Consider the following 27,002-nt stretch of genomic DNA (forward strand, 5'->3'; position numbering starts at 1 on the left):
TCCCAGGCATGGACCTATACACTGCTCATCATACCGTGCTGTGGCAGCATCCCACATACAAAATAGAGAAAGATTGGCACAGATGTTTCCTCAGGGCAAATCTTCCTCACCAAGAAAAGGTTTTTTTTTTTAAAAAAAAAGGAATGGGTATGGTCTCTATGAACTGATATAAAGTAATTTCTGGGCTATATTGTTACATGAAAACAGAAAAGTACAAAAAAGCATCTCTGGTATACTACTCTTCATGTAAGAAAGAAGGGGATATCTGCTCATTTATGTCAAAGAAATACAGGAAGGATAAATCAGAAACTAATGAGCTTGGTTACCTTCAGGGGTGGGAGAGAACAGGGTGCAAAGAATGGAGAAAGAGGTCCAGGGCATTGGGTGGAGCAGGAGAGCATGCAGTACACCCTCCCTGAGCCTGGCCTTTAGTGCAGCTCTGACTCTGAAACTGTGGGACTGTTTTATACACCCAAAACATAAGTCAGTAATTAAAATTAATCCAGATGTGGAAGGAAGCAAAACAGAATACAAACAGTAACAAATGAACCTAGCTGTATTACAAATGGGTAGTATTCTTACTCTGAAGGGCTTCGGGAAGAAAAGAGGTAACTGAAGTACCTTGGGAAAACATTGGATACTGTAAAGCTAAAGAAAAAAAGGACTACACACAAATACTGTACTCTAGTTCATTTTTTTTCACGGAGTTAGGTATTAGCAATTCTGAAATTGCTTTAAATACACACGCGCGCGCACACACACACACACACACACACAAAGGTTGAATACATAAGTAAATGCATTGTGGGTAGTGAGAGCTGGGTTTCTCCCTGTTGGGAGTGTAGGTACAGGTGAGGAAGAGGGAAAGGCTAGACTATCCTGTGGTGTTGGATTGGAGTTGAAAGTTATCAGTATGAATTCATGGTTTTTACACAGATGGATAGATATAGAAATAAATATGGATGTGTACATGTATATATGAGTATTTATCCATATCTTCCGTAGCTCTATCCACTGAGAGGACCTAGAAGCAATGAAACCCCAACAGCAATGAGCAAACTTAGTGCCGATATATTGATTTCTAAATACCATTTTCTAATAAAAGGAACCAGCATTCCTTGGAGAAATGGTTGATTCCAGAGCTGGGGCAAGAAGAATACAAGATGAGCGTGGAGCATCTTATGCTGCCGGAAAGTAGGAAAGTGCTCCAAAAAATTACAGAGGTGTCTTAGAAGGATACTGGAGACAACTTGAAGGAGGCTCAATGGCCAAAGCTGGGACAATTTGAGCAAAAAAATAAGTAGTGATAGTATTGGATTATAACCCATAGAATGACTACCCATGAGGCCATGCTGATATAGATAGATAAATGGGAGAGTAGGCACTCTTCCTTACAGTAGAATTCTAATTAGTAAGTGTAGGTGGAAAGATAGAAATAAAAGATCACTGTTAGACAATTACAGCAGTAATAATTGTTGCAGGCAAGAACCATGAATGGATGCTAAATTTAGTGGGTAGAAGTATGATGAGAATTGGAAAATTTGCATAATTTCAAAGTATTTCCACTCAAGGTACCTTTTGGTTGCAAAAGGAAAAATAGTAACTTTACAGTGAAGAAACTCAGTTTACTCCACCTTCACCAAATGATCAAGGTTAACAACCCAGTAATAAGGCATATCAGCATCACATACCCTTGTGTGATGTACTGAAAAAGTCACAATCACTTCTGGGTATTCTTGCCAAGAATGCATAATCTAAGTTTAATCATGAGAAAATGTCAGACAAACTCAAATTAAGGTACATGCTACAAAATAATTGACATTTCTAAAGTACCAGAGTCATGAAAGACAAAAGAAGATTGAGGAACTGTCACAGATTAGAGGAGCCTAGGGAGACATGGGAACTAACTGCAGTGTGGGGTACTGGGTTGGATTCGGGACCAAATCAAGGACATCAGTGGTAAAATTAGAAAAATCTGAGTAAGGTCCATAGATGAGTATGGTATCAATGCTCATTTCCTGGTTTTGATAGTTACTGTTGGTTATGTAAGATGACAAAAGTAGAGGAAGCTGAGTAAAGAGTATATAGGACCTTTATGAGTTATCTTTTTGACTTTTCTGTAAGTCTAAAATTTTTCAAAATAAAAAGCCAAAAAATAAATAAATAAAAGAGAGATCTTCTAAAATAATTTTCCACCTCCATTGTGAGTATTCACACATTTCTATTTTTATGTTGTTCTAAGCAAACATCTCCTTTTTATAGTATTAATCATGACTTTATAGAACTCTGAAAACATCTTTTGAAGGGAATAGGAAAAAAAGATAAAATGCGGAGTGTAGGATATTCAGTTTTCACACCCATTATTCAAAGTAAAACATCACCAAGGAACCCTGCTCCTTTGGGCTTCTTCTCTGTAGCATAGCACTGAACCCAGTCATGAGAGTCTGGGTATCCCAAAAGAAACTGTACCTCCAGAGAAGATGCCTCTCTCACTTAGTGTTAAAACTTCATTAGTCCTCTTTCACAAGAACAAAAATGTCTTTTTCTGAGGTATGTCCCTATTCTATACACATTTTTTGAGACTTTTTATCATAAATGGTGAATCTTGTCAAAAACTTTCCCTGCATCTATTGAGATGGTCATGTGATTTTTATTCTTCATTTTGTTAATGTGATGTATCATGTTGATTGATGCAGATGTTGAACCATTCCTCCTTCCCTGGAATAAATCCCACTTGATCATGGTATATGATTCTTTTAATGTTTTGTTGTATTCGGTTTGCTAATATTTTGCTGAAGACTTTTGCATCGGTATTCATCAGCAATATCAGCCTGTAATTTTCTTTTCTGTATTGTCCTTGTCTGGTTTTGGAATCAGTGTAATGTTGGTCTCGTAAAATGAATTAGGTAGTGTCCTCTCCTCTTGAATTTTTGGAAGACTTTGAGAAGAATGGGTATTCCATCTTCTTTGAATGTTTGCCAGAATTAACCAAAGAAGCCATCTGGTCCTGGACTTCTGATTTGGGGGCAGGGTTTTGATTACTGTTTCAGTCTCTTTACTAGTGATCAGCCTGTTCAGATTCTCTCTTTCTTCTTGATTCAGTTTTGGAAGGTTGTATGATTTTAAGAATTTATCCATTTCTTCTAGGTTTTCCAATTTGTTGGCTTATAGCTTTTCAGAGTACTCTCTTATAACCCGCTCTGTTTCTGTGTTATTTTCATGATAATTTCTTCTTTCATCTCTAATTTTATTTATTTGAGCCTTCTTTCTTTTTTTCTTAGTGAGACTAGCTAAAGGGTTGTTAATTTTGTTTATGTTTTCAAAGAACCAGCTCTTGACTTCATTGATCTTTTCTATTGTTTTTTAGTCTCTATTTCATTTATTTTCAATCTGATTTTTATTATTTCCTTTGTTCTACTGACTTTGGGCTTTGTTCTACTTTTTCCAGTTCCTTTAGGTATAATGTTAGACTGTTTGAGATTTTTCTTGTTTCTTGAGGTAGGCCTGTCTTTCTATAAACTTCTTACTTTGTACCAGTTTTGCTGCATCCTGTAGATTTTGATATGTCGTATTCCACTTCTGGGTGTTTATCTGAAGAATATGAAAACACTAATTTGGCTGTTGTGAATAATGCTGCATGAAAATAAGGGTGTATAAGTCTCTTTGAATTGATGATTTAAAGTTCTTTGAGTAAATACCCAGTAGTAGAATATCTCAATCGTATGGTATTTCAGTTTTTAATTTTTTGAGAAATCTCCACACTCCTTTTCATAGTGGCTGTAGCAGTGTGCATTCCCACCAGCAGTGTGTGAGGGTTCCCTTTTCTCCTCATCCTCTTCAACATTTGTTGTTTTAGGTCTTGGTAATTATAGCCATTCTAACAGGTGTGGGGTGATAGGTCATTGTAGTTTTGATTTGCATTTCCCTAACGATTAGCGATGTTGACATCTTTTCATGTGCCTGTTGGCCATCTGTATATCATCTTTGGAAAAATGTCTGTTCATATCCTCTGCCTGTTTTTTGATCAGGTTGTTTTGTTGTTGTTGAGTTGTATGAGTTCTTTATATATTTTGGAGATTAACCCCTTGTCAGATATATGATTTGCAAATATTTTCTTCCAGTTGGTGGGTTGTCTTTTTGTTTTGTTCATGGTTTCCTTTGCCTTGTAGAAGGTCTTTAGTCTGATCAACTCCAGTTTGTTTATTTTTTCTTTTGTTTCCCTTGCCCTAGTAGATAGGGTATTCAAAAAGATCCTTCTAAGACCAATGTCAAAGAGTGTACTGCCTATATTTTCTTCTAGGAGTTTTATGGTTTCACATCTTACCTTCCAGTCTTTAATCCATTTTAAGTTAATTTTTGTGTATGGTGAAAGATAATGGTCTACCTTCATTCTTTTGCATGTGGCTGTCCAGTTTTCCCAGCACCATTTATTGAAGAGACTATCTTTTCTCCATTCTATGTTCTTGGCTCTTTTGCCGAAGATTAGCTGTCTATAGATGTGCGGTTTTATTTCTGGACTTTCCATTCTCTTCCATTGCTCTGTGTGCCTATTTTTTACCAGTACCATGCTCTTTTGATTACTATAGCTTTGTAGTATATTTTGAAGTGAAGGATTGTGATGCTTCTAGCTTTGTTCTTTGTTCTCAGATTGCTTTAGCTATTTGAGGTGTTTTGTTGCCCCAAATGAATTTTAGGATTCTTTGTTCTCTTTCTGTGAAGAATGTCATTGGGATTCTGATTGGGATTGCATGAAAACTGTAGATTGCTTTAGGTAGTATGTACATTTGAACTATATTTATTCTTCCAATCCATGTGCCTGGTATATCTTTCCTTTTCTTTATGTCATCATTGATTTTTTTCAATAATGTCTTAGAGTTTTCATTGTATAGGTTTTTTACCTCCTGGGTTAAATTTATTCCGAGATGTTTTATTCTTTTTGTTACAGTTGTGAATAGGATTATATTCTTGAGTTCTCTGTTAGTTCTTTATTAGAGTATAGAAATGCAACTGATTTTTGTAAGTTGACTTTGTACCCTGCAACTTTGCTGTAGTTGTTGATTATTTCTAATAGTTTTCTGATGGTTCTTTAGAGTTTTCTATATATAAAATCATGTCGTCTGCAAACAGCGAGAGTTTCACTTCTTCACTCCCTTTCTTTCACTTGCTTAATTGCTCTGGTCAAAACTATGGTCAGTGCTATGTTGAATAGGAGTGGCAAGAGTGGTCACCCTTGTCTTGTTGCTGTTCTCAGAGGGATGGCTTTCAGTTTTTCCCTGTTGAGTTTGGTGTTGGCTGTGGCTTTGTCATATATAGCCTTTATTATGTTGAGGGAATTTCCTCTTATACCCTTTTTAATGAGAGTTTTTTTTTTATCATAAATGGATGTTAGATCTTGTCAAATGCTTTCTGAGCATCTATTGAGATGATCATGTGGTTTTTATTCCTCATTTTGCTAATATGGTATATCACATTGATTGATTTGTGGATGTTGAACCGTCCCTGTATCCCTGGTATAAATCCCACTCGATCATCGTCTATGATCCTTTTAATGTATTGTTGTAGTAGGTTTGCCAATATTCTGTTGAGGATTTTTGCATCTATGTTCATCAGCAATATTGGCCTGTAGTTTTCCTTCTTTGTGTTGTCCTTGTCTGGCTTTCTTATCAGAGTGATATTGGCCTCATAGAATGTGTTAGGAAGTGTTCCATCTTCTTCAATTTTTTGGAATAGTTTGAGGAGGATAGGTAATAAATCTTCTTTGAATATTTGATATAATTCTCCAGAGAAGCCTTCTGGTCCTGGACTTTTATTTTTTCGGAGGTTTTTTATTACTGTTTTAGTCTCTTTACTTGTAATTGGTCTTTCCAGATTCTCTATTTCTTCTTGGTTCAGTTGTGGCAGGTTGTATGAGTCTGAGAATTTATCCATTTCTTCTAGATTGTCCATTTTGTTGGCATATAGTTTTTCACAGTATTCTCTTATAATTCTTTGTATTTCTGTTGTGTCTGTGTATTTCTCCTCTTTCATTTCTAATTTTATTTATTTAAGCCTTCTTTCTTTTTTTCTTAGTGAGTCTGGCTAAGGGTTTGTCAATTTTATCTTCTCAGAGAACCAGCTCTTACTTTCATTGATCCTTTCTACTGCTTTTTTTTTGTTTGTTTCAACTTCACTCATTTCTGCTCTAATTTTTATTATTTCCCACCTTCTGCTGACTTTAGGCTTTGTTTGTTCTTCTTTTGCTAGTTCTTTTGTGTGCAGTTTAAGATTGCCTATTTGAGATTTTTCTTGTTTGTTAAGGTGGGCCTGTATTGCTATGAATTTCCCTCTTAGGACTTCTTTTGCTGCATCCCATTTGAGTTGGTATGGTGTATTTTCATTTTCATTTGTCTCCAGATAATTTTGTTTTCTTCTTTAATTTCTTCAATGATCCACTGGTTGTTCAGTAGCATTTTGTTTAGTCTCTACCTGTTGGTCACTTTCCCAGCTTTTTTCTTGTAGTTGATTTATAGTTTCATAGCATTATGTTCAGAAAAGATGCTTGATATGATTTCAGTCTTCTTAAATTTATTGAGGCTTGCCTTGTTTCCCAACATCTGATCTATCTTTGAGAATGGTCCATGTGCACTTGAGAAGAATGCATATTCTGCTGATTTTGGATGGAATGTTTTATATATATCTATTAAGTCCATCTGGTCTAGTTTTTCATTTAGTTCCACTATTTCCTTGTTGACTTTCTGTCTGGATGATCTATCCATTGATGACAGTGAGGTGTTAAGGTCCCCTACTATTATTGTGTTGCTGTTAATGTCTCCTTTTAGGTCAGTTAATAGTGCTTTATGTACTTTGGTGCTCCTGTGTTGGGTCATATATATTTAAAAGTGTTATGTTTTCTCAGGGGAGTGTCCCTTTTATCATTATATAGTACTCCTCTTTGTCTCTCATTGTCTTTTTTATCTTGAAGTCTACTCTGATATGAGTATGGCAACATCAGGTTTCTTCTGTTTGCCATTAACTTGGAGTTATTGTTTTCCATCCCTTCACTCTAATCCTGTCTTTGTCTTTAGAGCTGAGGTGTGTTTCCTGGGGACAGCAAATTGTTGGGTTTTGTTTCAATCTATCCAGCCACTCTGTATCTTTTGACTAGGGGCTTCAATCCATTTACCTTTAGAGTGATTATTGATATATGAGGGCTTAATGCTTCCATTTTATCACTTGTTTCCCAGTTGTTTTGTATTTCCTTTGTTTCTCGTCCCATGTATTTCAGACTGCCAATTCAGTTTGGTGCTTCTCTATGGTAGTTTTCTCAGTTTTCTCTTCATTTTTCATTTGTGTGCCTGTTCTGATTTTTGTTTAGTGGTTACCTTGAGGTTTGTATAAAAGATCTTGTAGATGAGGTAGTCCATTCTCTGATAGCCTCTTATTCCCTTAGTCTAAGCAGGTTTCATCCCATTCCTCTTCCCCTTCCAAGTTGTGGTTGTCACAACTTATTCCATTACATATTGTGAATTTGTGGTTAAAATGAAGTGATTATATTTATTTTTGACGTTTTCCTTCCCTTTATCTTTAGAGTTCTAATTGTTTGCTAATCTGTTCTGATAGAGAGTTGCAATTTTCTGATTTTGTCTGCCTATTTATTTCCTTGCTCAAGGCTTTGTAAACCCTGTCTTCTTTTTTTGTCAGGTATGGAGGCCTTCTTCATCAAATCTTGTAAGGGGTTCTTATGGCAATGAACTCCCTCAGCTTTTGTTTATCTGGGAAAGTTTTTATTTCTCCATCATATCTGAAGGATATCTTCACTGGATATAATATTCTTGGCTGAAAGTTTTTGTTTTTCATAATTTTGAATTTGTCATTCCATTCTCTCCTAGCCTGTAAGGTTTCTGCTGAGAAATCCACTGAAAGCCTAATAGGGATACCTTTGTAGGTTATTTCCTTCTGCCTTGCTCCCCTTAATATTTTTTGTTTGTCATTGACTTTTGCCAGCTTTACTGATATATGCCGTGGAGAAGGTCTTTTTACATTGATGTAATTAGGTGTTCTATTAGCTTCATTTACATGTAATTCCAGCTCCTTCTACAGGTTTGGGAAGTTCTCAGCTATTATTTCTTTGAACAAGCTCTCTGCTCCTTTCCCTCTCTTTTCTGCTTCTGGAATATCTATAATCCGTAGGTTGCATTTCCTAATTGAGTGGGATATTTCTCGGAGAATGTCTTCATTTCTTTTTAGTCTTACTTCTCTCTCCTCTTCCTTCTGAAGCATTTCTGTATTCTTATCCTTTAGATTGCCCATTCTGTCCTCTAATATCAGCTCTGTTACTTAAGAACTCCAGGTTTTTCTTTATCTCATCCATTGTGTTTTTCATCTCCAACATTTCTGATTGATTTTCTTCATGGTTTTGATCTGTTTTGTGAAGAATTCCCTCTGTTCGTTAATTTTGTTCCTGATTTCATTGAACTGTCTTTCTGAGTGATCTTGTAACTCGTTGAGGTTTTTTTTGATGGCTGTTTTGAGTTCTCTGACATTTAGATTGTAAATTTCTTTGCCTTCAGGATTGATTTCTGTGTGTTTGTCTTTTTCCTTCTGGTCTGGAGTATTAGTATATTTCTTCATACCATTTCATGGAGTGGATTTGTACCATCGCATAGTGATAGTATCTGGTCTCAGGTTCCACCTGCCACCACTGGGAGGGGCAAGGGCTGTGATATATGAACTTTCTGCAGTCCCTTCCAGCTGTGCTTGTCTGAGCCTGGGCCACTCCTTGGGATCCTGGCAGCCCTGTGGGGTCTCCCATTGAATGGAAAAGCAATCACACCAGGGTTCAGGGCTCCTGCCACCTGCTCCCACAGTCCTGCCAAGAAGTGCTCTCCTCTTGGGGCCATAGTGATACTGTGGGTGTTCATGGCAACTGGGAGCTCATTCGTCCATGCTACAGATAAATGCTGCTGACTGCTTGTAGGTCGGCTCATAGGTTGCATCAGCTGTTGTGCTTGGTGGGTGGGGACCCCCCAGTGGCTCTGAGCTAGAGCCACTCCCTGAGACCATGATGGAACTGTGGGCTCTCCCACCGAACCAGAGAGTGATCATGGAGGACCTCAGGGCTGCCGGCGCCTGCTCCCACAGTCCCCCAGAGTCACGCTCCCTGCTTCGCAGCCACAACAGTACTATGGGTATTTGAGGCATCTGGGAACTTGTTTGCCCAGACTCACAGCTCTACCACTCCTAGGTCTCCCAGTCTGCTCCTAGGTGTCACCAGCCTTTGTCCTTGGTGGGCAGGGCCTCCCCACTGGGTCCAAGCCTGAGCTGCTCCCTGTAGACCACACAGCCCTGGAGAATCTCCCACTGGACAGGGAAGCAATCATTTGGGGGTTCAGGGCTGCTGTCACCTGTTTCCACAGTCGCACCAAGGTGTGCTCCCACCCTTGGGGCCACAGTGGTGCTATGAGCACTTCAGCTGGGAGAGCAGTTGCACATGGGTACTGGTCTGCCTGGGGGCCAGAGAGTGCTCACATATGTCCACTACCTCCCTGAGGGTAGTCCATCCAAGTCTCCCAGGCATCTTAAGGTGCTGTGTGGGTATCCTCCACTGATCAGTGAATGTCCATTTAGTTGTAGTTTGAAGGAGGAGAGACAAAGGGAACAGCTTATTCTGCCCTGTTGCTGACATCACCCTAGTATTATATCTTTAAGATTTAATATTTAATCAATAAGAGATCAAGAATTTTAGCTTATCACTACATTCTGATTATCATGACATGAAAGATTTTGTAGCTGATTTTTTAGTATTGGTACTTTGTAGTTAAATATAAAACTAAATGTAAAGTTTGAAATTAAAATATAAAGTTTAAAATACAGTAGCTCCCCCTTATCCATGCTTTTGCTTTTTATGGTTTCAGTTACGTGTGTTCAACCAAGGTCCGACAACATGAATTGAAAATTCCAGAAATAAACAATTCATAAATATTGTATTCAAGTAACTCTTGTTTACCTTAATAATGACCCCAAAGCTTGAGTAGTGATGCTGACAATTTACTATAGTATATTGTTATAATTGGTCTATTTTATTAGTTACTGTTGTTAATCTCTTACTGTGCCTAATTTATAAATTAACCTTTATCACAGGTGTGTATGTATAGGAAAAAACATAGTATATACATGGTTCAGTACTATCTGTGGTTTCAGGCATCTGCTGGAGGGGGTCTTTGAATGTATCCCCTGCAGATAAGGGAGGACTACTGTAAGGTAATTTCGTTAAATACATTATCCTTTTTTGAGCATTGATTCTCTTATCAACTGGTTATTAAGCACCTTTCTGGGAGAGGTGTATAGGAGCGGTCAACCTATATGGTGTCCATGCCTTTGTGGAGCTTACATTTTATTGTATGTAAGGACCACATAAACTTATTTTGAAATTGGCTGCTCCTGTGTTTTTAAATGGAGCTGCTTTGCATATTAGAAAGTCATTTGATCTCATAGTGAGCAACCTTATAGATTACTAGAGAATAAGTTTTGCCTATTAAATTTTTTTAAATCTTAGGAATTTTCTCCTTTCTTGCAAGCTCTGTTTTTCTTATGGAATATTTAGTAATCTCTGTAACACATGGTAGGTATGCATCATTTATAGATTTTGGCTTTTATTGCTCACCCTATTGGAACAATGAATCCAAATTGAAAGCCCTGCTTTCTACTAGAACAAGCTTCTTTTTCAAATCTGAGGCATTTTCTTTCGGTCTGCAGATGTTGGCTGAACAGGCGTCAGATCGATGGGTCTTTGAATAGAACTCCCCCTGGGTTCTATGACCGAGTATGGCAGATCCTGGAGCGCACACCCAATGGTATCATTGTAGCTGGGAAGCATTTGCCACAGGTACAGCCTTTACTTTATGTCAGTAAAAGGGATTTCTAAAGAGACCTAAAGGAGTAGAGAATTCTTTTCCTCTCGGCATTGCAAATAACCTCTCTGCTTATTCTAATTTGTAAGAGTACTTAAAGAAGGGATGTCCAGATACCTGGAGGGAGAAAATACTAGAAAATAAGAAGTCTAATCAATTGGATTGGAAATATTTTTTCTCAATCTGAGTTACTTTTACTTTTCAGTTTTAGCTTCCCTCTATACAAAGGCTTTATACAAAGTTTTAGCTTCCCTCTATAGAAATGGATATTTTACTGAAAAGTTGTATTTAAAATCAACAATTTTTTGTATTATCGTATTTCAAATATTTCAAGGAAGCGCTTGTTTAAATCAACCACGTGGCCAAACCTTTGCCCAGCAAGCTGTCCTTCCTCTGTTACGTGTTAGTGACCTTAGGGTTTTGTATGTTAGCGTTACTGTGAGTGGTGGTGTTCCTCCACTGCCAGGCGCTGGGGGCCAGTGCTGGAGACCTCACCAACAGTAAAATGGACATTCAAAAGACAGAACCAGTCAGGCCTCAGAAGCAGGTGACTTAATGATGCTGTGGTTGAGGAAATTGCTGCTTATACATTGCACTGAATGCAAAAAAATGCAGCAACTTTTTAGGTCATTAGACAATCACTTATTTTACTCGAAATGTAACCGCCTTTTGGTTCGATTCAATTGATGCCCCCTCCTTCAGATGGTTTCCCACGTTATGTAAACTAGCCTGCTTCTTTGATTTGATTATTTTATTTGATCCTGACATCTAAATCATTCTGCTTATACACAGATGTGAATAATTAGGCCTTTTGGAAGTGGAGTACTGTATTTGTTTCTGGTGTTGAAGCATTAACCAGATTATTTTTGCTGAAGGTCTTTATACAAATAAAGTGTTCTTAAATACACACACCCGTACTCATTTTGTTTATATGTACATAGAGTGTTTCTGGAAGAACCCACAAGAAATTGTGGAAATGTGGTCTAGTGGGCTTTTCACTAAAAACCCTTTTAACCTTTCAAATTTTGAACTTTGTCAATCTGTTACTTATTCAAAAAAAATGAATAAAAACTTTTTGGAAGTGTTCTTTTTACTGCTCACAAACTATTGAATGGGTTTCTTTGGTTGCCAGTAGAGGTGCTCCAGCCCTTTCCCAGATGCTCTGTGCCCGTTGTGTGGGCAGCTCCATCTCTGCGGGCAGAACACAGGCCTCCACTGTCCTGTCCCGCTGCTTCTGCATACAGTGGCCTAGGGCGACCTTTTGTTACCTTCTTTCTCAGACCCCTCTAGTTGCTACCAGATTTTCATTTAATCATCTGATTGCCTGGGCCACTTATTTAGTATCTATCCTCTCTTTGCTAACAACAATGTGTGTTAAGTATTTTTATGCCCCAGGCACTTTTCCAAGTGCTCTTTTAATCCTCACAATAGTTTTGAGGTAGGTACTTTATTATTCCTGTTTGACAGATGAGGAAACTTAAGCACAGCTAAGTGATTTTCCCAAGGTCATACAAGTAGTTGACCCAGAGTGTGACCCACCCCACCCCGGAAGTTTGACTACTGAGCCTTTTCTCTTAACTCCCCCACTACACTGCCCATCCTGAGTCGTTTCAGAGAGTGCCAACCAAGGCAAGCTGGATGTCTCTTCTCTAGGCTTAATTATCATAGTTGCATAGTAACTAGGTTGACTTTTCAAATGAGATATATTAAAAGGAAATTAATGTGAAACCATGAAAGAGTCTTTCTTTCCTTCTGTAACCCCATTAATCCCATTGCTAGACATCTAAATAATTATAATTACTATGTTCAGCAACTGGGCTTCATTTTCCCCATATTAGTATATATTGGATTGTGTTGAATACAGAATACAATAGATGGACCATATTGAATATAGGGCTGAGGCATTATTATACTGGGCAAAATAACTTTGCTGCCGTTTGATTGAAAGGGAACATTCGTGCTGGGTCCCATTTTGAGTAGTAAGTAGACACACATTGTTCTGAGGCTGTGGTTAAGTTCACTATAAATCACCATGGTAGTAGAAGCGGATAGGTATGACTCATCGTCTCAGCATCTCTGGTAATAAACCTGGTGGCTCCATCTGCTTTCTACCACACAAGTCCAACATTTAGAGCCTTCTCTTCCATCCTTTGAGGGTTTTCCATCCTTAGTTTTGCTTTTTTCTGTGTTTACTTGCCATTTTTCCACATACTGTTGTTTTTGCTTATTTGTATGCATTTTTATGCTGCCAGTTCAGAAAGGACCTGTCACAGAAATGATGTAAATTCAATAGCAAATGACTTATATGCTAAAGGCTGACAGCAAACATAACTTCTTATGTTAATTCTGAAAGCAGCGTGTACTCTATTGTCTCAATTTTTGGTTGTTCCTTTTGTGTATTGAAGTAGCGTTCTAATATAGTCCCTTTCTCCTAAAAACATTAATACAGTGAAGATAACTACTAAAAACAGGAGGTTTAATTTATCACAATAGTCAGCTGATTGGCTTCAGTAGTTTGACATATATAAAATCCACTCATATAGCTGAAAAAGCTCTCTAAGGTTTTATAGGAACTGAGAAAGTTTATTGATTAGAAAATGAAATTCCTTTGTTAAGTGGGAACCGGAGTGTAACAGTGCAGCGTGTTAACGCTGAGGTCTTTTTTTCAGCAACCAACCCTGTCGGATATGACCATGTATGAGATGAATTTCTCCCTCCTTGTTGAAGACATGTTGGGAAATATTGACCAGCCGCAGTATAGACAGATCGTTGTGGAGGTTTGTACTTAGAAATGTAGATTGCTGAAGAAGTGCTTTCTCTCTGCTCCCTGAAAACTAGTGTAAAGGAAACTGCCAGAGAGACCAGGAATTCCACTCCTCACCTAGCCCGAATCTCCTCCAGCCACGTTCTGGAGAAGGTGACCATCCTTGACCCAAATCAAGGCACAGGCACAATTCAGACATCTTCAGTCCTTCAGGGCAGAAAGACTGACGGTCTGACTTTTTCAGCTACACACCTACCTCTCAATAGCAAGTGCATCACAACCACCATTAAAGAGAGGAAGTGATCTTTTTCTGTTTATTTTCAGTTTTTTATGTTTACACTAATAATGCATGACTATTGTAGCAAGTTTCAATAAATCAAAAAAATTATAGAAAATAAAGAAAACAATTTCCCCACACCCACTAGCAGTAAGTCATCGCTCTTGGTATTCTGAGGGACATCTTTCCAAACATTCTCTGTGAATAGAGAAGACATGAAATTTCTGTGCTGTGTCGTCATTGCTCTGTACGAAGTGAAATGCTGAGATACACGCACATGCATGCACATGTATACATGTGCTGTTTTGCCATTTTAAAACATTGTACCAAATACATGGAGAATTCCCCAAATGAATGGATTTAATATGTAGCTCATCTTCACTTGCCTCTTTCTCTGGAAATGTCTCTACCAGACTTTGTTTTCCTTGAGGGTGGGTAATGTGTCATAGATACAGAAGCTCTCAGTGAGTGCTGAACTGGATGTGGCACCTCCTGAAATCCAGCATGTCTGGAGCTACAGTCAGAGCCGAATGAGATTCAGCCTTATCTCTGTGGTGCCAGAATTTGGAAACAGGATTAGCCAACCCATTTCATAGCATGCGCGAATGAGGCAGAGACTGGGGTCAGGAAAAGATAGGGTTAGTAGAGGGTAAATGCCTTCCTTGTGCTGTTAGTCTTTTGGTGTCCACTGCCCAGCATCTGGGACCTACAATGGCTGTAGAAGTTCTTCTTATTGACCAAAGTGAGGTCATTCCCTTTGCAGAAGAAATTTTCCTTCCGAACTAGAGCAAACCTTTGTGTTAACCTGGCTAAAGCCCTACTCCAAGGTCTCCCGCACTGTGACTCTGGGGTTTTTCTGAGACTGTTACGTTTAGTTGTTTCAGGTTCTGTTTTGGAAGCATTTCAATAAAGTACAGTCAAGGAGATTCCCAAATTGGGAATTATGAAGCCCTGTTCCTGTTGCGTATACGAAGTTGGAGTCATAATCATCGTCAGAAAGTCTCAGACACAATCTTTGCGTATAACAGTTTGTCATCTAAAATGAACATTATGACTTAGGATAAATGTGCGGGATAGCCAGACAATAGGATGATGCATTAAACTAAGATATTTGTATAGACCAAATAATACTTATGTCATAAAGAGATCAGAGTTAAATGTATTTTTTAAAACATATCCGTCTCCTGAGAAACTACTATGATGTCACAGAATTGTACCCATTTTGGGGTGCTGGGCTCCAAATCATTTGGTCATGAGCCTGAATCCAGAGTCTCCACTGAACTGACCTATCTTCTCTGGCTGTTGCCCATTGTCTTTTCTGGGGCAGCCTCTGGTTTTTGGTGTCTTGACAACAGGATTAATGCCCAAAGGCCAGGAAGAGTTCAGACACTTTGGGTGAATACGACAACTATATACTATAGAGAGGAGTAGGAAAGTCATTTTTCTAAGTAATTAGTTTTATTTAAGTGACTAAAAACATTTCTGTACAGCTCCAACAATACATTCAATGAAAAAAAAGTGCAGTTTCCAATCAGAACTTATGCTACTAATTTGCAAGATTAGGAAGATTCCATCCATAGATGATCCTAAAGTGTGTCATTGTAGAGAACATACTATGGAATACGAGAATCATCTATTAATATGAATAAAGAATGGAAACATGTCCAGACAGTGTCACTTTTGTGGTCCATATAATTTGCTTTCAACATCTGTCTCTTCTAGTTACTAATGGTTGTATCCATTGTACTGGAAAGAAACCCTGAGCTAGAATTTCAAGACAAAGTAGATCTAGACAAACTCGTGAAAGAAGCCTTTTATGAATTTCAGAAAGATGAGAGTCGACTGAAGGAAGTTGAAAAACAAGTAAGTAGAAAAAATAGCTTTTTGTAGAATTGTTTCGTTGGCTCAATTCTTCAATATATCCCTAGTCTCTTATCATTTAACTTATAAAACAGATTTACAGAGCGCAAAATAGAGTACTCGAGGGGCAGAGGGAAGTCTGACTTATTTGGAGAATTATTCTTACTTTTTAGTTAATTACTAGTCAATTCAGCTATAAAGTTTTGACTTAAAAGAAAGCTAGGAAGAGATAAGTTTCTTTTATACAGTTGGCAGTCAAAATGTCTTGTACCAGAGAGGAGCCGTAGATTCCAGAAGCCTATGAAATTAAAACCTGAGGAGGGAAGGAATAGGTAGTACACTGCGTTGGTGCTGTGTACTACCTAATGTGGTCCCTTCTGGGCTCTGTGTTTAATATTTTATGCTCGTCTGTAAAAAGGTTCCCTAAGTAAATAAAAATTACCAGCAGAGAGAATACTAAAAAATGCCTGTCTTTGTTTTATGTGCTGAGAAGACGCTTCAGGAAAATGAAAGAAAAGCTCAAGAAGCTCATATTTTCTATGAGGAAATCTTTCTGTGAATTTATTTTTCCCCTTAGGCTGACACTGATTTTACCTGTCAACTCTTTATAAACAAAAAATCAAACAACTTGCTTACTGTTTTCCTTTGTAGGATGACATGACTTCCTTTTACAACACTCCCCCACTGGGAAAAAGAGGAACGTGCAGCTATTTGACAAAGGTCGTGATGAATTTGCTGCTGGAAGGAGAAGTCAAGCCAAGCAATGACGACCCCTGTCTGGTTAGCTAGTGAGGAAGGTGTAAGAGGCTCTGATGAGACTCACTTTTTAGAAGTGTGTTAAGGTTTGTGTTGAAGCTTGATCAGGGCAGCCGTTCGTGCATGGACTGGTGGTGCTGTGAGGGCTGCCGTGCCCTGGGCAGAGCTACTGGGCTCTTGCATGCCACAGCCAATCTAATGGTAAGAAATTCTTCTCAAGTGGAGAGAAGTTCTCATGATTATGCCAGCTACAATAATAATCTTTACTGAATGATAGAAATAGTTTATGAATAGAAAATTCACTACTGCGTGTTTTATCATCAAATAGCTCATTAAAATGAATCTTTGCTCTTTGGACTAAATTCCCACCTTACTGTCATTAAAATGAATTTGCCAACTAGTAATGCATACTAGGAATGAAAAGATATTGAAAGAGTGGTGAACCGTTGTTAGTGGCATTGTCATACTAGAAGAAATGTTACTATATATCATAAAGGCAAAATCAGCCAGCTGATATTTTGATTCTCAGAAACTGCATTATTGATATTTTAGTATGTATAGCTATTGTACAATTTTTACTTTGTAAACATGACTATGGTTTTGTATTTGTGCTAACTGTAGAGGTTGGGCTAAAATACAGTGTAATAAATCTATACCTGATCAAACATTTTCTTTGAGCTCTTAAAAAATTGGACATGTGTAAGATTGTTAAGTATGGACTGTTAACCTAGTTTATACTAGTAAAAACAAAATTAAAGGTCATTAAATTTTATTTCTGAATTAATGAATTTATCTGGGTACATTCTTTGTTCATGTTCACAATATTGAGTATATTTTCCTGAATATTTTCATGTAATTGATCAGGAGATGGAATAGAAGAGAATCTATGGTATCTACCATTACACATATTTTGCTACCAGATTTACTACTTAAGCAAACTTTAATAAAAATAGAAAGTAGATTAAACTTTTAAATTTTATGAATTTATTTCATTACTGAATGTTACAGTGCAACCCATTAGTTTGAGCCCTGGCCCCAAAGAGAGTCATTTTTCTGATCAATCTTATATGGAGTTTCACTTGAGAAGTCAGACTTGTCACATAAAAAAATACAGCCCATTGTAGGGTCTCAAGGGTCTAAGGAAGAAAGGACAAGTGGCTTCAGTAACAAGTTAAAGTGATATCAAATAAATGGATGCATGAGCACATGGAAAAATCTGAAGGCTCGGGCATATTTCTTATAACTTTGAGATACACTGCTTAGATCTTGCATAAGAAATCATATATGTCCTGGTTGCGAAAATTGAGAAGAATGAGTTAAAAGTCTGACCTTACAGAATATCTTAAGGAGAGGGGTATGACAAAGAAGATAATTACTTGACTTGGTATATTTAGAGAGTTTATGAAAAGATAATAATGAAGCTAGTTTATACAACAAGCATGAAAAAAAGTTAAACCTGAAGCCCATGGAGAGAGTATTGAGGACTGACATGTCATAGCTGGGGAAACTAGAAAGAAAGAGAAAAAGAATCCTTGAAATAGTTAATATTTGCTGAAATCTGGAGGAGAGTAAACTGTGTTGTATTTTTAAGAATTTTAAAAAAGTCTGATTAGCTGAGCAAAGTTACCAGAAATCTGCCACTGTCTTAGTTGAAATCAGCCTTCATTTGCAAATGTATATTTCCTGAATGAGTTTTAAAGCTTCCTGCTTAAATGCTACATGTACGGAATTCTAAAGTTTTCCAGTGCTGCTGAAGGCATTCAGAATCTGTGACATATCTATCGACTTTGTGTTTTAATGAAATTAAAAATTTGTTGTTCTGAAAGATGTATTAGGATCAGTAAATCTTGACGTTCACCTCTACAGAAGCCAAAGTCGGTTTTCTAATCAGAAAAGCAAAAATAATAAGAAGTAGAACACGAACTCATATGAATTTTAGAAGTCCTACTTGGCCTACAGAGTCGAAATGTTTTAACAGCTGTGCTAGAGACTGACTGAAAATATTAGCACATTTAGCCAGGCATGACAAGATTTAAATCTGATTTAAAGCTCCTCTAGCATAATGGCAGATTCACTGTGTAAGTTTATTGTACAAGCAACGTCTGTTGGAAACTCCTGACTGAATATCAATTCAGCTACATTTCCAGAGCATCATTTTAAGAAACATGGTGTTTTCCAGGTTTCTTTTCATTTTATTTAAGTCTGAAATAGTCATATTTCAATTTTTAAAAATCAGAATGTAGAATCCCCTTCAATATGTGATAAGCTTGCAATGCCTTATGGACACCAAGTAACATTTATAGGCTATCTGAATGAGTGTAACTTTTCCCCAGAAATCTGAAGAGTAGATCCAGATGTGCTTTTAGCTCATCTTGATCATGCATATTAAATAGGTGGCGTGTAAAAGTGGAAGAGTCAACACAATGTGAAGACACAGTTACAGCTGCACAGAGAGACCACATTTAAAATCAAGGAGAGGCTGGAAGTAGCAGAGTAGTATGCAGCCAGATCGTAAAACTCCTCTAAGAAACTGAAAACACAAATGAAAAATGAGGGAGAAGGTATCAGCGAGACAACTGCAGCAGCACAGCCGCCTCCACAAACTGGAGCGCCGCACGAAGGCTCCTGGGACTTGTCCTTGGCTCCTGTGCGCTAACCTCCCCGAAGCTGTGCAGGGTGAGGACAGGGCAGTAGATAAAGTATGAAAAACTTACTGCATTTGAGGGGGATCAGATGAGTGTTGAGTCAAGCTCTAAGGCAAAAAGCCAGAAAATGTTCTTCCAGTGTGGAAGTTCTTCCCCTCCCACACAGACCACCATTACACGTCATTCTCCTGCAGGGGCTACTGCCAGCTCACATGAAGCTTGTGTGAATTAGAAAAAGGTCCCTTTGCTGGACACACTCAGCCCAGTGGGCACAAGGTTTAGCACCTTTGTACAAAGAAAAAAGTCCTTTCTCTGAGCAGATAGAATGGCATACCAGGACACACGGCTCAGAAAGCCAAGCATAAACTGTATTTCAGCCCCCTGTTGCCCTCTCAACTGGCACCTTTGTTTAGTGCACAAACTGCACCACTGCCACAGTGCTGCTCCCCAAGGAAGGGAATAGCTGTTGGGAGTAGGTATTTCGATTTTTCACCTGGGAGGAGGCAGATGAAGAGGAAGGGTAGCCATGATCCCACAGAACTAGTTATCTCCAATAGACGGTCTGAGAGCTGGGACCCCTGACCTATGACTTGTTGCCTGAGAGGGGACCTTATGGGCAGTGCTTGGATTTGATGACTGCCTTTTTTTTTACTGCACATAATTTTGGTTTAGAACTATGAGACTCGAATTCACTCTGTCTAGTTAAGGACATATCCTGTTTCCAAGGACGGTGTCTTGCAATATGATACTGTTCTTCCAAACAGGGTAAACTCCGGCGCTTACCTATTGCCTGAGAGGGAGGGACTCAGCTGGAAACAGACAGGAGAGAACAAAAGAGTTCAGGCTGGGACAAGATCCAGAAGACCACCCACACTGTATCTGGTCACCCACAAAGTTGCTGTGCCTGTCATGAGAAAGATGGAAGAAAATTGCTTGTAAACTGTAAAAATAGCAAAAAAAAAAAAACAGATACAGAACTCATTCTGAAAATAAATTTACTTAGGAAATAGGACATCCTCCACAACAAATGCCCTATACTCTAAAAAAAATTAAAGAGAAAAGGAATCAATAAAGAAAAAATCAAAGACAAGATAATACAGTAAGAAAAATAGAGCTGAGCAAGCAAGTTTCATAATTTAGAAACAGCAAAAAACAAAGTATACACAGCTGAAAACTGAACTGCTAATATACAGGGAATGCTTGAGATCATTCAAACACTGAACATTGATTCTGTGCCAGACTATTCTGGCACAGTAATGGGGAAAAAAGAGACAAATTTCCTCTCCTCATGGAACTCATGTTCTAGTTGGGGTTGGGGACATGAGGTGACATGTAGTAATAAATGCTGTGAAGAAAAATAAGATAGGTTGGGGGCAAAAAGTGACAAAGGTCCTTAGGTTTCCTGTGGTTGTGGAAAGGCCTCTGATACGGTGATATTTGATCAGAGAGAGAATCACAATGAATGCAGATGGAAAAGAATAGAGATGGTGGTGGACAAGGTTGACCCAACATAAAGTTGGTATCCATAGGTAGAGAAGTCTACATTTGGCTCAGAAAAAATTCAAAGATATGATAAAATGTTCCCTAAATAAGAAAGAACTCAGTCAGCAGATAAAGAGAACATATTATGTTACAGAAAACTTTGTTCCAGAATGAGCGACATTGAAACACCTTGGAGGTGTTTCAATCTTAGAGGGCTCAGTGCTCCACGCCAGTTCAATGTCACACAATAAGTGTGACCTAAGATTTTTTTCCCAACCAGTTACAAAGGCAAATGAAGAATTCTTAAATATGCAGTAACTCAGGAATCATGACAACTGTGAACCTTTCTTGAAAATAGTATTTGACTAAATCCAGTTAACCAAGAGGATCAATGTAAAGAATGTAGTAATGGAGAAAACGTAATACTGTTTATGAACCATTAATCCATTAAAATGTAAAATTAATAGTAACAACAAGGTGATTTATAGTTACAGAAAAGAATGTGAAGATGACTTGAAAGAAAAACTTTACAATTTAATATAATTAATGGACTGGGACAAAAATCCTAGAGCTTGATGACAAAGCTCAGTAGGTACTGAGAAGGAAGTGAGCTAATTTCCTTGTCTTTCACAGCAAGAAGTCAATATTTACTTCATTTTTTAAAGTTAGTAAATCAGGAAATAAAGGTTTTTAAAGTTTACCATTTGAAATATGAAAATAATTTTAAATTACCAGAAGGTTGCTGGGGGCGGGGGATATTCAGAAAATTGACCATATAGCACAAGATAGAAAAAGAAAAATGGCAATCTCCAGATCCATTATAACCACGACTTTCCACTTTAATATCAGACAACATGGAATTAAAAGTGAAAATGTCAAATCTATAACTAGAATCGCGTAACCTAAATCTATATACGAAACAAAACAGCATTGTGGCAGAAACCGCTAGCTGTCAGAGTCTATTCTCCACCTCCATGCTAACAGTTACAGCCGGGCGTGTGACTGCTCAGATACACCATACATTGCATTCTCTCTTACAGTTAGGGTGTGGCCTTGTGACTTCAATGGAATGTTCTCCAATGGGCTGTGAGCAGAAGTAGGGAGTGCCACTTCTAGGCCTGGCCCATAAATCTCCCTGCTTGCCCCTCTGTGCTCTTCCCTCTTTCTGTGGGCTGGGATGACAGTGAGCTAGGTGAATGTGGTAGCCATGTGTTGAAGATGGCCGAACTGCTTCATTCTCAGTTCCTGACTAACTCTGTCACCTCCACACCCCCCTGCTTACTCAAACTCCCATCATTGGCTGTTGAGCCAGCATTCTGTCTGGAGACAGAAGCCAGCCCAGTTATTTGGACAGAAAGAATGTCATATAAATAATTGTTTAACCAGAGATAAAGTAGGAAACTGAAAGAGTGTGCGAGTATGAGCCATTATGTTCATTCCAGCTGTTTACTCTAACCTGTGTAAGTATCAGGATATATAAAGCAAGTGTCTGAAAATGCAAGGAGAAACAAAAACATGATCAGAGCAACTTATTGTGACAAATGAAGTCCACAAGCATAAATAATGCAGCATGGGGAGTACAATAATCACTAATATATAAATATTTCAGTCCATATCCAAACAACCATGATGACACCTCCTAGTCCCCCTGAAACGTTTCACAGATGACCATATTTTGGATGCCACAGAGAGCCTCCTCCATGCATTTCAAATCGGGAATGGTGACGACTGCGTTCTCTTATGTCAAGAAGAAAAACCTACAGCTGAATAACCAAAAGAAAAAGGAAAAAAGCCAACCTCTTGGAAATTTTGAAATTCCTTTGTAAATTGAAACTAAAACTGAAAATTCAGAATATCTAGACTATAATCAAATTACTACAGTAAGATGGCTAAAACCATATTCCACAAAAATTCATAGTTTCAAACAGTACTAAACAAGATAGAATGGAAATGAATTAAATACTCATTGCAAGAAATTTTTAAATTGCAACAAAATAAACATAAGGAAAGTACAAAAAAGAAAATGATAAAGTGAAACAATTAATTCAAAACCAAAATCAGAATAAATCCAAGGGCTGTTTTTTTGGAAAAAAACATTAGATAGCGATCCCCCCAGTCAGCCTAATCGAGTGGTAAAGAGGGCTACGCATAGCTGGCGTTGAATGAGCCCTTAATATAGGAGGCACTGGGCTTCGTGCTCTGTTAGCTCTACTTGGTGAGGCCGGGACTGTCAGTGTCCTCCTTTTACGTAGGAGGAAACTGAGGAATAGAGTTGAAGCATCTTATCCAAGGTCCCACAAATATTAAGTGACTGAACAGTCAGCTTCCAGATCACAAATTACAACTCAGAAAGATGAGATAGTCATTTCACAAACACAGAGGAAATTTAAAATTTAAATAGTATGTGTTACTATTAGAAAATTCTCAAACTTATAACTTGACTGGTTCAGAGATGCTTCATGAAGAAACAAGCTCATCTATTTTTGAAGATTTGAGAAATCGGGGGTAGCGCTGGGAGAGTCTCCCCTGTGCCCCGCCCGTGCCCACCTTACAGCACTGGTTCATCTGCGATGTGTAGGCGTCTAATGAGCAGCACGATGGGGACGCAAGAGAGCAGTTTCCTAAACGAGGCAGCTGGCAACACTGCCGCTCTGAGAAGCACAGGGGCCCTGAGCCTGCCTCAATCCCCTCCCCGCTGCACAGATGCTGCCCGAGGCATATCCGTCTGACACAAAAGGCCAGTTCCATCTTGCTGAAAGCCCTGAAGGTACCCAATAAGCACAGAAGTCACAGTGTGAGTATCTTTCACTCTTTTCTGAGCCCACAATAAAATGAGAATGAAGAAACTCACCAAGTGCCCACCCTGCCACATTCCTGTGTTTGCTGGAGAAATACAGTGCGAGGTGGGTATTCACTCTGTGCTCTCAGTACAGTGAACTGCAGGGGGCAGGTGTAAGTGGCAATTTTGGTTCAAATACTGGCTGAGCCACCAGTGAAGATGATAGGTTCAGAAGGTGTTCGGATCATTTAGAGAAGTGTTTGTTTTCTGAGCCTGAGAGTGGATGCTGTAATCAGAATTTCGTGCGACATGCGATTCTAGCTCTTCAGATTCAATTGTGTTTTTTTTTTTTTTTTTTGAGGAAGATTAGCCCTGAGCCAACTGCTGCCAATCCTCCTCTTTTCGCTGAGGAAGGCTGGCCCTGAGCTAACATCCGTGCCCATCTTCCCCTACTTTATACGTGGGACGCCTACCACAGCATGGCGAGCCAAGCGGTGCCATGTCTGCACCCGGGATCCGAACCGGTGAAACCTAGGCTGCCGAAGCGGAACGTGTGCACTTAACCGCTGTGCCACCGGGCCAGCCCCTCAATTGTTTTTTCATGAAGATATTGCAAATTACAAAAGCACAGCTCATAACCCAGAAGTTTGGCAGTGCAATCAAATTTTCTTTCTGGTCAACTTCACGCACAACTCTGGGCTGAAAAGGAGCAGGATGAATCCAAGCCGAAATGAAATTTTTGAATGGATTTTTTCTGCCACTTCCTTATCCTGAAAAACATAGGGGAATGAATCTCCAGGCTTTGAAATGATTAATCTGCCCTCTTTTACAGACATTAAACAAAATTAAAGAGATTCTGTTTCATTTTAAGATAGTTTTCTGGTTTGACTTTTTTCCTTGTTGTTTTTTATTGACCTATTAAAAGACAAAGGATATTCACTTTTTTAGTATTCCCAATTCCTTGACTCATACGTTTATTTTACCCCAATTTAGAAGCTCCCAATGGCCAGTTTCATCCTGGTGGTCAACATTAATTAGCATTCACCTTGCACACAGCCATTTCCTGGTGTTCAGCTTAGAACTGTGGGAAAGGACGAAAACTGGGAGTCTGAGAACTTGGTCTCCGTCCCAAGGTCTCTCTAGATGTTGTGAACTGCTTGACAAATCACTGATGTTCTCTGAACCTCAGTCTTTTTATCCCGCAAGTGATGGAGCTGGGTGAGATTTTTGCAAGGCTCCCTTCAACTCTACCATGTTATCAATTCATCTTCCCTTTATGCAAGTGTGCACATCCCCTTCCTTTAGACTTTCACTCCCCTGTGTTGGTAGGTGCTGTCTTTCAAAGAGCACCTCCATTCTCTTGCCTTAAATATCATCTCTATCCTCATAACTCATATATACATATATATATTGTGTATCTCTAGTTATCCACTGGAAATTTCCACTTACCTGTCCTACGTCCTACCATCTTCCATCAAACCCCTTTCTTATCCAAATTATGTAGAATCTGTTTTTCCCTCCCAGTGTAGAGAGTTCCCAGTTCTGGCGTCGAGGTCTCTTCTCTACGGCACCCCTATTCCCAAACCTGCAGTCATATTCAACAGCCCTCTTCATCAATCGCCAGGTCCTGTTGTCTTCTTACTCCTGTCCTCAGAGTCTGAATCTCCTCTCTGTTCCCACCGCCAGGACCCAGATCACCTAGTTTCTCTGTATCTGCCCACCTGATATCTGGCTTGACCCAGGAGAAAGTTCCTCAGCAGGGAGTAGAGATTGCTCCCTGCCTGTCGTACTGTCTGTAATCACAAAATCACAAATGGGACAAAGAGAGAATGTGGTTTATGACTCAGACCTCAGCCCAGAAGAGAGGAGGCTTCCACCCCATGGGTCACTGAAGAACCAGGGAGCCATGCGCCTCGAGAGACTTCCCTCCCCTGCCCAGAGCCTGAGACGCCTCCTACCAGGCCCCTCAGGAATCTCGGCTCCACCTCCGCTAAGCTCTTTGCAGGATTCATCTCACTTATCCCTAACACCAATTCCATAAGAAAGGTCTTGTCATTACTCCTATTTTACAGATGAGGTACTGAGTGAGCTGAGAGTTAAACAGCCTGTGCCAAGTCAGTGGCAGAGCAAGGGTTAGAACCAAAATCTGCTTGATTTCAGATCTGGGCTCTTACTACACCAGTTTGCCTCACTTTCTTAAACAGCTGGCTTTAGTTTATTATACTTTTTAACCATCTGTCTATCTTTTATTCAGTGACAATAGTGGCTAAGAAAAAGCGAGTCTGCAGTAGTGTCCTCACCATTGTAAACCTGAGAGGTGAGTCCTCCCTGTTCTAAACGTGGAAGAATGGAAACTCTCTTCCGTTTTTTGGGCTTCTGCTCCATTGCATCCTCCCGCCGCCCCCATGCCCTTAATGGAATCCCCAGCTCAGTTAAGGACAGCTCTCCTTACAACCCGGGAGACCTGGGGGCTTGTCTGGTGGGCAGGCTCTTCCCAGGCTAGAATTCCCATGGACACAGTACAGTTGATTGACTAGGACAGTAGGGCTTTAAATCTCTCTCCCTATCTGAAACTTAACGTCTCTTAAGATTCATGGTTTCAAAGCAAAGCCCTGGATTTGGTTTAAACTGTGGTGTTTGTATGCCATGAGGAGGAAACAATGGGACAGAAGCTTTCCCACCCTTGCCTCTGCCCTGATCCTGGGGAGGCCCCATGTGGAGCTCAAATTCCTGACACTGCGAAGGAGTCGGGAGGTGGGAAGCAGAGACTAGCCAGGCCCTGGAAGGATCCCAGGAGGAGCCTCTCCCAGTCTCTAGCCCACCTCCCAAGATTGTAGGAGAAGTTGACTAGAGTGGTGTTTTTTGAAACAGGATGGGTTGTACTTAGGCGGAATGGTTCTTTTGAATCTAGAGGTCCAGGGTCTAGCAGCTCAGGACTACCTGGAAGCACACATCTTCTGTGAGGGAAGGCATGTTTTACTTTTGCTTTATAGTCCACAGCACACCTTCCCCCGGCCTAGATTAAAAAGAATCTGACCTTGGGGGTGGGGAGTGGGCACAAAGGGTGAAGTGGTGCACCTAACAACATGACTGACAATAATGTGCAACTGAAATTTCACAAGGTTGTAAACTATCATAACTTAATAACAAAAAAAAAAAGGCTCAAAGACAAAGTGCTGAAAGGTTCTGATCCAAAGTGGTTGATTTGGAAAATTTCTAACCAACAAGGAAGCTTCGGAGAATGTGTGCTAACATGGTTCCCTGCTTTGGGAACAAACAAGTCATAGGTCTTCAAATGAAACTTCTAGAAACTTTCAGGTGAAGATTCTAAAATTGGCCTACAACTCACCTGCCATGCTCTGAAATACATCTTTAAATTTTGAAGACAACTCTGCTCTCAATCTGCCCCCCAGTCAGGCACTACAGAGGAAGCTCTCTGCATCTCGCTGTGCAGCCGGCTCACCACTGTGTCCACGCTTGCTTCTTTAATTTCCCTGCCTATTTATTTTTGCTCATTTTTATGAGCTAAATAATTGTCACCACAATGATA

General features: G+C 39.2%; 1 protein-coding gene across 8 annotated transcripts in view; it reads left to right on the forward strand.

Moving 5' to 3' along the window:
* PHKB (phosphorylase kinase regulatory subunit beta) overlaps positions 1–17,326 on the forward strand; it is a 219,435-nt gene extending 202,109 nt beyond the window's left edge. For all 8 annotated transcript variants that reach the window (XM_046680401.1, XM_046680400.1, XM_046680402.1 and 5 more), the window contains 4 exons: positions 10,735–10,864; positions 13,559–13,666; positions 15,653–15,793; positions 16,442–17,326. In XM_046680401.1, coding sequence (XP_046536357.1) covers positions 10,735–10,864; positions 13,559–13,666; positions 15,653–15,793; positions 16,442–16,579 — 517 coding nt within the window. In that variant the 3' untranslated portion in view covers positions 16,580–17,326. The remainder of the gene's footprint in view (positions 1–10,734; positions 10,865–13,558; positions 13,667–15,652; positions 15,794–16,441) is intronic.
* Positions 17,327–27,002: the final 9,676 nt, after the last annotated feature.

This window comes from Equus quagga, chromosome 13, assembly GCF_021613505.1.
Source record: "Equus quagga isolate Etosha38 chromosome 13, UCLA_HA_Equagga_1.0, whole genome shotgun sequence".
Taxonomy (NCBI): Eukaryota; Metazoa; Chordata; class Mammalia; order Perissodactyla; family Equidae; genus Equus; species Equus quagga.